The sequence below is a fragment of the Chrysochloris asiatica genome, unplaced genomic scaffold (assembly GCF_000296735.1).
Source record: "Chrysochloris asiatica unplaced genomic scaffold, ChrAsi1.0 scaffold00074, whole genome shotgun sequence".
In the NCBI taxonomy this organism is placed as follows: domain Eukaryota; kingdom Metazoa; phylum Chordata; class Mammalia; order Afrosoricida; family Chrysochloridae; genus Chrysochloris; species Chrysochloris asiatica.
Genome location: NW_006408592.1, coordinates 15,597,707 through 15,608,266, shown reverse-complemented (window position 1 = coordinate 15,608,266; position 10,560 = coordinate 15,597,707). Strand labels below are relative to the sequence as shown.

The window sequence follows — 10,560 nt, the reverse complement described above, 5'->3', positions numbered from 1 at the left end:
TACTCCCGTAAAGATTTACACCCTCGGAAACCCTGTACAGGGTCGCTATGGGTCGGAACCGACTCGATGGCACTTAACAACAACAACAACATTCACTTAAAGTCATAAATGCAAACTCCTAAATAAAACATTAAGGAACAGAATCCAACAACAGTATATAAAAACAAACATTTTGCAATCAGTTAGGGTTCAGAGAAATGTAGAGATGATTCAACATCAGACTATTCATCAAATGAAATTTACCACATAAATAAACAAATAAGAATTGTTAACTTTTCTGCTTCTTGTTAAGTGTTGTTAAGTTGGTTCTGACTCATAGCAACCGAAAGCCTCATCTTTCTCCTATGGAGCAGTTGTAAGCTCTTTCTACTTAGTAGAGACAATAAAATCATTTGGTAAGTTCAGTAAGTTAAGATAAAAATAGAATACTAGGACTAAAAGGATATTTCCTATCCTGATAATAGCTATCTAACTAGAAATCTTGACTAAACAATCAGAATGAAAACAGAAAAAAATTCAAGGATATAAAAACACAAAAGTATATCTATATTATCTATAGATATAATCAGCTATATAGAAAACTCAGAAGACTATTAATAAGTTTTTCAAAATTACTAGCAATATCTCAAACAGAATTGACCTGTAATCTACACCAACAGGAATCATAATGTATTTAAGGAAATAATCTAAGGAATAATACACATATTCTTTATTAACAAACAGTAACAAAAGTTTTGAAAACTGTTTTTTGCTGTTACTTGTTAGTGACTTTGTTTCTTCTATTCATGGGTAGGACAAATTAATATTGTAAAGATGTTCATTCAAAGCAGTTATAATAAAAATTCCAAGAGAATTTCTAGGGAAATTAGACACCTGATTCTCAAATTCATATGAAAGAATACATAGGAATCCACAAATGGTTTTCAAAAACAATAATTGTGAGAAAGAAGAGTTAAGAAATCACTCTATTTGAAAGTAGTTATAGTATAAAACCATGATAATAAAACAGTTTGGTATATTTAACAGTTATGTGGTACAATGGAACAGAACTAAACAAATACAAGGGAGCTTCAATAATTCTATGGAAAAATTCCATTATCTTTTCATTTCATTTTCCACAAGCTTTTTAAAGCACCTTCATATATAAACTTGGTATAAGACCGAGATGACATCTTTTATCAGTGGGAAAAAGAATAGATGGATTAACAGCCTCATGTTAAGAAAACTGGTTCTCTTTTAGAAAAAAAATAAAGTCAGATCTTACTTGGCACCACACCTACAAACTCCTTAATAAGAAAGATAAAAATACAAGAAAATAAGAAGTTATCTTTAAAATTAAGGCATATGGTAGATAAAGTGAAATGACATATATTAAATACACTAACATGGATCCCAACAGGAAGGATAATAGGCACAGTAATAGTAGATAAGGAAAAATAATACAACAAATAAAAGCCTTTCCAGTAGCATGATGACAAAAAGCCACAAGCTGAGGAGTTTGAGTAATTTAAGTTTCTATAACTAAGGTCAGAGTCCTGGTGTGGCACTGTGGGTTAATGCGCTGGACTGCAATATGGGTTTGAACTACAAGGTCATCAGTTCAAGCTCACCAGCCGCTTCCTCAGAAACGCTATACAGGGTCACTATTGAGTCAGAACCAACTCAATGGGTCTTAACCACAACAACAACATAACTAAGGTCAACAAAAAACAGGGTGGCTTCAATAAATAGACTCGAAGGATATCAAAGAGATATAAACACATGTATACATGATACAATGTCTGTTGTTAAGTACCATCTAGTCAATTCCGACTCAGCGACCCTGTATAGGGTTTCCGAATAGAGGCTAGTGGTTTTGAGCAGCTGATTCTGTAGTTAGCAGTCCACTGTTTTTCCTACAGTATCACACCAGGATTCCACATGATGTGACACAGAGAGATATTAAAACTTTTTCTAAACCCTGTCAGTATTTAGTAGTGACAGATTCCTTAACACTCAAAACTATCCACCATATTTCTTAATTTTTAAACATTCCCTTTACCACTTTGTGCTAAATTCTGGAAGCATACCTCAGATTCATTTTTCTTAATCCAGAATGAACAAGTGGCCCAGGTACTCTTTGGCCCATGTAAATTTGAGGGAGATTTTTCCATTTAAATACTAAAACAAACTAATCCGTTATATCCAAGCTACTTTAACAATAAACAATGTACTCATTTCCTATAACACTACCTTTGAAATAAGAGAATAGCTTGGATCAACTTTAATATAAATGCATCCATATTTGATTTCATAGTATTGTGGGATAGGGGTGAGCTGAAAACACATAGACATACCAATTCTTTTATTCGTTTTCTGTGTCTACTATGTGGATTGTTCAGATGACTGGTAAGATCAAATATTGTTGGTATAGCATTATCTCGAAGAACTGTTCTATAAGGACTCTGAAAAACAAAAGGGTTAATAAGAGATGGTCCCTAAGAATGTGTTACACATAAATCAAATTCTATGTTGATGATTTCCCCAGCACTCTTTCAACCCAGGCTCTAAAGTGTAGAGACTTACAGAATTTGATGTTAATCATGTCAGCCTATTATTTCTAACACTTTTTGTATTTGCTCTTCTGGCAAACTTACTCTTACAAATTAAAGAACTGAATTTAAGGTAGGCCTAAAAAACAAAATGCATTTAATGTCCATATATATGTGTATATATATATATATATATATATATAACTAATTCAGAGTCCCAACTATTTCATCTGTTCTGCTCTTCCTGAGTCCATCAAACCTACAGTAGGCATAAAAGTCCCCCAAATGATCAACCCTCTTCTAAGTCTATAGCAATGGTTCCCTCCTTTACCTGTTGTTCACTCAACTTTTCTTATTACTAAGCAGCATCAAAGCACAGTGAAAAGATTATTGGACAGGGACCCAGGACACCTAGAAACTAGTTTAAACTCTTAATAATGACTCACCCTGGCCAAATTACTTTCCCTTTTTGGACCTCAGTTTCATATTCTGGATAACATTCATGTATTGAACCAGATCATTTCACAAAACGAAATTAACTGTGTACTAATGATTATGAATCAGGCTGCAAAACTTAAGGGCAGCAGTTCAAAACTACCAGCTGTTCCGCAGGAGAAAGATGAGGCTTTCTGCTCCCGTAAAGATTTACAGCCTTGGAAACCCTGTATAGGGTCGCTATGAGTTGGACCAACTCCACAGCACATAACAACAACAACAACGATTACAAAAGGAGCTGTGGTAGCATAATGGTTACAAATCGAGCTGTGAACCTCATGGTCAGCAGTTCGAAACTATCAGCTGTTCCATGGGAGAAAGATGAGGCTTTCTGCTCCCATAAAGATTTACAGCCTCAGAAACCCTGTACAGGGTCGCTATGAGTCAGAGCCTACTCCATGGCACACAACAACGATTACAAGGAGGTTTCAAAAAGTTCACAGAAAAAATGGAATTAAAAGATAACAGTATTTTTCTAGGAACTTTATGAAGCACCCTTGTAATGCATACTATTTCAGTGATCCTACCACTGTGTATTACATAACCCATTCACTTTTTGCATTAACAGGATCTTAAGCAATGTTAATGATTTGGTGGGCGAGCTACATTTTTAACACCTAGAACTTCTAAAGTGAAAATTGGCTCACGTGCCACCTGAAATTATCTCTTATATCAGAAGTGATACGCACAATCATATTTTTGCAAACAATAAAGGAGGTCTTTCTAAATTCTGTTCTAATTCTAATGATCTTTGACGGACGATCATTCTCTACACTAATCCAATCTGGCTAAGAGCTGGATGCACTCTTACTTGATGACAGTCTTCCACAGCCTATCAGAGGAGGCCAGGTAGGGATAAGACATGTATTAAGAGAGAGTAACAATTGAGTAACTGCTAATACATTTCCTCTTGCTAGGCCAAAGAAGCGGTTTCTTTCATTTTTTTCTGAATTTTCAATGATTAACGACAAGCAGCATTTCATTGTAAAGAAGTTGACTTGGGAAGCAGTGATTGTTTCAAAATTTACTCTTAAAAGTATGTTCAAAGACTATGTCAAAAAAGAATAATAACTCCTCAATTTTTACCTGGGAGAGGAAGGTTTGGAAAATACAAAGAGAACGTATCTGTTATTGTTAATTGCCACCCAGTCGATTCTGAGTCATAGCAACTCTGTGTGTACAAAGTACAACTGATCAATATGGTTAGGTTAGGGTATTTTGGAAGCAGATCACCAGGACTGTCTTCTAAGTAGCCTCTGGGTGAGTACAAGCTGTCAACCTTTCAGCTAATTGTCAGTGCTTAACCATTTGGACCATCAAGGGATTCCAACTATCTAAACAAAACACACATCTTTGAGCTTTATTTGCAAATAATAAATTAATTTTGCTAAATAACACACACTTTTTTGGATTGTATGCAAAGAGTTAAAGAATTTCCACATAGACTCAATATTTTCTAGCCTAATTCCATGCCACATACAAAACACAATAAAATCTGATTTCTTAACGATACTAAGTTTCTACAGCTGGGCCAATGATCTTCAGTCTACTGAAGAGTTTCAGTCAGGAAATGACAAGAGACACACTCACCTAAGAAGCAAAAACTATCATACCGAAAGCTTCTAATCCTTCCCACTGTACAATGTCTCAAAAACAAATAAGCACATACACAGTTATCTGTTGATACTTTTGTCAATTACAGTCATGTGTCCCATAATACCCATGATACATTCTGCAAAGTAAAACTGTTATATGATTTATCTGATTTGGATGGTCTGCAAACATAGTATATACAAGCAGAACCCAGATTACAAATATGTTCCATTTCTAAGTCTATCTTTAACACAAATGTGTAAGCTGGAACAGTTAGGACAATTAGTATCTAACATCAGTTACTAAAATGTTTGTTTCAGCATATGGTAGCTTAGTGGTTACGAATCGGGCTGCGAACCGTAAGGTCAGCAGTTTGAAACTACCGGCGGTTCCGCAGGAGAAAGATGAGGCGTTCTGCTCCCGTAAAGATTAACAGCCTTGGAAACCCTGTGCAGGGTCGCTATGAGTCGGAACCGACTCCACGGCACGTAACAACAACAACATCTATGCATATAAAACATTAAAGAAACACTTCCAGATACACTAAAACATCTTTAGCATAATGCTGTTATTGTTAAGTGCCATCAAGTCAGTTCTGACTCATAGCAACCCCGTACAGGGTTTCTAAGGAGTGGCTGGTGCATTTGAACCACTGATCTTGTGGTTAACAGTGTAGCGCTAATACTACAGCGCCACACCAGGAATCTCTTTAGCGTAATAATTTAGCAATAATGTTTTCACATGCCCCACAAAGCAGTGCCAGTTATGAACGATTGTATGTACCTAGAGTTTTTAATACGCTAGGCTTTTTATAGGGGTTGGAACTACGGATTGTATGTGGTTGGACACTGCCCAAACGGATGTCATGTAGTGCATGTACGCATTAAAGGGAAGGAAAGGATAAAACATTCTAATGAAGTTAAAAATTCAAATCAAATTAATTTGCTATTGCAAACAACGCTCAAAGATATTACAGAACAGAAAACAGTATAAATAAATATGTGATTCTTAATATTTAGTTATAAGTATGCACACCAAAGAGCTATCTTTAATTGATATGCATGATAAGTTCAACTCAGTATCAGGACTTAATAATTGTTGAATTCAGATTTGAGTATGCAGTTCAAAATGATCTTACTCTAGCATCAAAGATAATAAAATATTTGGCTTTGGTTTAACTAGTCACAAATATTTACTAATGAAATCTTAAATGCCAAACTAATGAAGTGAAAACACTTTTAAACATTTAGTTATAGCTATCCAATAAACCAGCTTTTAAGAGTAGCACTTTCTTCTACGTGTATAGAAAGAACAATTCCACACCTGGATTAGTTGATTCAAGATTTAAGAATCACTTGGAAATTATTTTTAAATTAAAAATAGACTATCTTTCTACTCTATGCACTAACTAAACAAGAATTAAGGTTGGACTACATTTTAAATTTCTTACATTAACCTGGCTGAAATCATTAAATTAAGAGACCATATTAATTAAAAAGATACAAATGTGAAAATGCACATGGCCTGTATATTTAAAATAATAACTTGGGATATTTTTACTTAATGTCAAGAACTTAAGAGTAGTTTGCCTTTTGAACATATAAAATCTCTTACTTTGGTGGATCATTATTCCCTTTAGCAAAGGCAAAAATATCCCTCAAATATTTGTCATTAAATTGTTGAACCGGAACTGGCTCACCTCCCAGTGACTTCACAAGTATCTGCTTCAAATAATTTTGAGAAATAAAATAACCCAATCATTCTTTAGTTTTCTGATGCCTCTGCAAAATGTATCTGAAAAAAATATCAAAATAAATTGCTGCATAACATATATAGTGTATCTTGTATAAATCAAGTTTATGTCTATCCTAATATCCAAGATGATGCATTCGGTAACCTAAACAAGAATATGTAATTTATTTAACAAATCTGTCTTCCTAGTTATTCAAGTGTTTCAGGTTTGCTTCATTTTGATTAAATCTGCCCTCTTTGTGTCTTTTATGAATCACAGATATCACAGAATCACAGAGGGTTAAAATTCTTAGATATTTTAGAAATTATCTGTTCTAATCATCTCACTAGAAACTGGGTCCCAGAGAGGGGAAGTGACATGGCCAAGCTCACAGTTAGCAGCACGCTGAGAAACCCATGTTTTGATGTAAAATTATAAATTACAGATGGACATTTCCCCCCCGACATTACCTGTATGGTTTGTTCCCTGTTTTGATATCTAGCACATAAAAATTAAGGGCTGGTTCTAACATTCAATATTTTTAAAGATGCACCCAGAAAAAAAGAAAACAAAGATCTTCATTCTAAGATGAAGATTTCACTCATTAAAAAGTTGTAATGAAACTACTCCAAATAAGAAAACCAAATCTACCATAAATATGCACTTTTACAATCATCTAAGATTTTCTGAAAGCTTCACAACAAGATTAAAATTGGTTACTTCTGATGAGTAGGAATGAGGTATCAAGAACAGAGAAGTTCTGAACTAGTCCCTAGAGGCTAGGCCTGAGAGTGAAACAGCTAGCTGGTCTGAAGTGAAGGGAGGTGTGGGTAAACTCCCAAACTTGCAGCTAGTGGATACTAGCTAGCTTGACCTAGCTTGGATGGCTAGCTGACCAGAACTCAACCAGATAAAGATAAAGATGTTTGATACTCTGAGCAAGTGTAAATTGGTACAATTTGATGAGCTAGACTTTTGCTTATGGATGCAGTTGCTCAAAATCCCAACTGGAATGGAACAATCTTCAGGTCATGGAACAAGCATGTTTCCTCAGTGTACTTAGTTGATGTTGTTGTTATGTGCCGTGGAGTCGGTTCTGACTCATAGTGACCCTGTATAGGGTTTCCGAGGCTATAAATCTTCATGGGAGCAGAAAGCCTCATCTTTCTCCCGCAGAACAGCTGGTAGTTTCGAACTGATGACCATGAGATTAGCAGCCTGATTCATAACCACTGGGATGGGCAATTTAGGCATTGGTTATAAAAAATGTGGGGGATATAAAGGTATGAATTATCTGTCTTACAAGCTTTCATGAGAATGGTTAGTTTCAGAATGAGGGAGTCAGGAAGAATCCTTACTGAATAGTTTTGCTCTTTTTCAAATGGATCTGGTGAAAAGGGATGGGGGATGATGGTGATAGGATGTTACTATTCAACTGTGAGCAACTGTTAGCAAGATTAATTGTGATCGTCACAACTGTAATTGTAGAAGATGTGTACTAAAAGGGCTAAGTAGTTCATCTTTCATTTCAGGAACAGACAATTCCAGGATGATCAAGAAGGAAGAGCATGAGTGAAGGTGAGATCCTTACCTAAAAAAGTAGCGACAGCAGAGATGGTGGCAGAGGCAGTTGCATTAGAGAGATAGCACAGCTGCAGGTTCTAGCTTGTAGAATGTGTCCTTTGGACCATTTAAATGAATATGTTTTTTTTTGCTTTAAATGTGTACATCAAATATTTTCACTTTGTTCTTTTGTTAAATATAAGATGTAAACAGGGAGCCAGGAAGAAGTACGATAACTATTGTTGTAGGGAGGGGATTATAATCATTGAGATGAAACAAAGTGTATAATTTGTTGACTGTAAAGTTGATGATCGTATCTATAAACCTTCACTCAATTCACAATAAAAAGTTAAAAAAAAAAAAGAACAGAGAAGTTTTAAATACATCAGGTTTTTAAGCATAAAATATTCAGGTCAAATTTGCCTCCCTCTTAAAAAATTTGGCAGGAATACTGGATTATCTTTCAACATTAACAGATAAATATTTACATTTCCAATTGAGCAACTGAGTGAGAAAGTGTGAGGGAGAGAAGAGAAAACAAACCAAGGCATCCTATTACTTACGGTTCTACAAATCATAGATGTCTCAAAGTGTTTGGCACATAACCGATAATGTTTATTAAGCTGATCAGGTGTTTTATCTTCTAAGTCAGCTCTCCTGCAATTCTCCACCCACTTCTGGCATCTACAAATAAAACCAAAATACAATCATGATATATGAGCTCAACATTTACATTTCAGCAATTAGTCAATTTGAAGGCAAATATATATCATGAAGGAGTCCTGGTGTGGTGCTGTGGGTTAATGTGCCAGACTACAAAACCGTTTGAACTGCAGGGTCGGTGGTTCAAGCTCACCAGCTGCTCCTCGGAAACCCTATACAGGGTGGCTATGGGTCAGAATTGACTCGAAGGCACTTAACAACAAAATATATCATGAACAATGCCTATCCCCTGGCCCAAAAGAATATAACATAATTTAGAGAAGCTGGTTAATAACACAATGAGAGTTACCATAGACCTTAGAAACCATTTAGTATAAACCTTGCATTTACAAACAAGGTTAAGAAGTAACTTGCTCAGGGTCACCTATGAAACCAGTAGCAAAACCAGACTTAAACCTGAGCCTTCCAACTCCCAGGATAGTCTAACATCAGAGACGACTCAATCACTCACAATATAAGCAAAAAGTTACTCAGCCATGGGACCAATGGCTTAATATTCCCCCAGAATTTCAGCTTTAACAAGCAAATAAGATTTTTTTTCAATAAAGGGTACAGCTGGATAGCCATGTAAAAAATTAAGTATTGACACAAAAATATACAAATATTATTCCAGTGGGTTATAAAGCTAAATATGAAAAGTAAAACTACCAAACATCAAAAGGATAAGCAGGAGACTATCTTCATGACTGTGGAGTAAACAATTCTTTAAAGAGAACAAGAAAAAGCACCAAATGTAGAGGAAAAGATGAATAAATCAGACTAAAGTTGACAACTTTTCTTTATTAAAAGATACCATTTGAATTGTGTTGGGAATCTTAGCCAGAGTTATAAGATAAGACAGGGAAATTAAAGACATCCAAATTAGCAGAGAAAAAGTAAAACTCTATTCACAGATGATATGATCCTATACATAGAAAATCCCAAAGACTCAGCAAGAAAATTACTGGAACTCACTGAAAGATTCAGCAAAGCGGCAGGGTACAAGATGCACATCCAAAAATCAGCTGCATTCCTTTACACTAATAAACACAGATCTGAAAAGGTAATTAGAAAAAACAATACCATTTACAATAGCCACCCAAAAAATTAAATACTAAGGACTAAATCTAACTTAAAAAACAAGACTTATACAAAGGAAACTACAAAACACTACTATAAGAAACCAAAAGAGACATACAAAAATGGAAGAATATACCCTGCTCATGGATAGGAAGACTTAATATTGTGAAAATATCAGCATTACCCAAAGCAATCTATAGATGTAATGCAATCCCAATCCAGATTCCATCATTCTTTAAAGAGATGGGGGGTGGAAAATGATCATTAATTTTGTCTGGAAAGGAAAGAGACATTGGATAAATAAAGCACCCATTAAGAAGATCAAAGTTGGAGGCTTCTCACTCCCTGATCTCAAAAATTACAACACAGCCATAGTGGTCAAAACAACCTGGTACTGACTGGTACAACAAAAGATACATAGATCAATGGAACAGAATTGAGAACCCAGAAATAAATCCATTCATGTACAGTCAGCTGATCTTTGACAAAGAGCTAAAACACAGTAAATGGGATAGGCTCTTCAACAAAAGGTGCTGACAAAACTAGAAATGCATTTGCAGAAGAATGTAACAAGACCTATCTCTCACACCATCTAGAAAAACAAACTCAATGAAGATTAAAGACTTAAATGTAAAGCCTAAAACTATAAAGATAATCAATAAAAAGATAAGGACAAACTTAGGGGCTTTAATATATGGCATAAATGCATTGTTAAATATTATTAAAAACACACAAACAGCAGAAGACAAAATAGAGGACTGGAACTTCCTAAAAATTAAGACACTTATGTCAGCGGTTCGAAACTACCAGCCGCTCCGCGGGAGAAAGATGAGGCTTTCTACTCCCGTAAAGATTTACACCCTC

The 10,560-nt window shown here is 35.2% G+C and overlaps 1 protein-coding gene across 1 annotated transcript in view; it reads right to left on the bottom strand.

Annotated features, from left to right (window-relative positions):
* The window catches only part of PRKRIR (protein-kinase, interferon-inducible double stranded RNA dependent inhibitor, repressor of (P58 repressor)), a 48,661-nt gene that overhangs the window by 12,916 nt on the left and 25,185 nt on the right, over positions 1 to 10,560 (bottom strand). Inside the window, exons 2-3 of the mRNA XM_006865009.1 lie at positions 8,478 to 8,598; positions 2,337 to 2,444 (exon numbers count right to left, since the gene is read on the bottom strand). Coding sequence (XP_006865071.1) covers positions 2,337 to 2,444; positions 8,478 to 8,598 — 229 coding nt within the window. The remainder of the gene's footprint in view (positions 1 to 2,336; positions 2,445 to 8,477; positions 8,599 to 10,560) is intronic.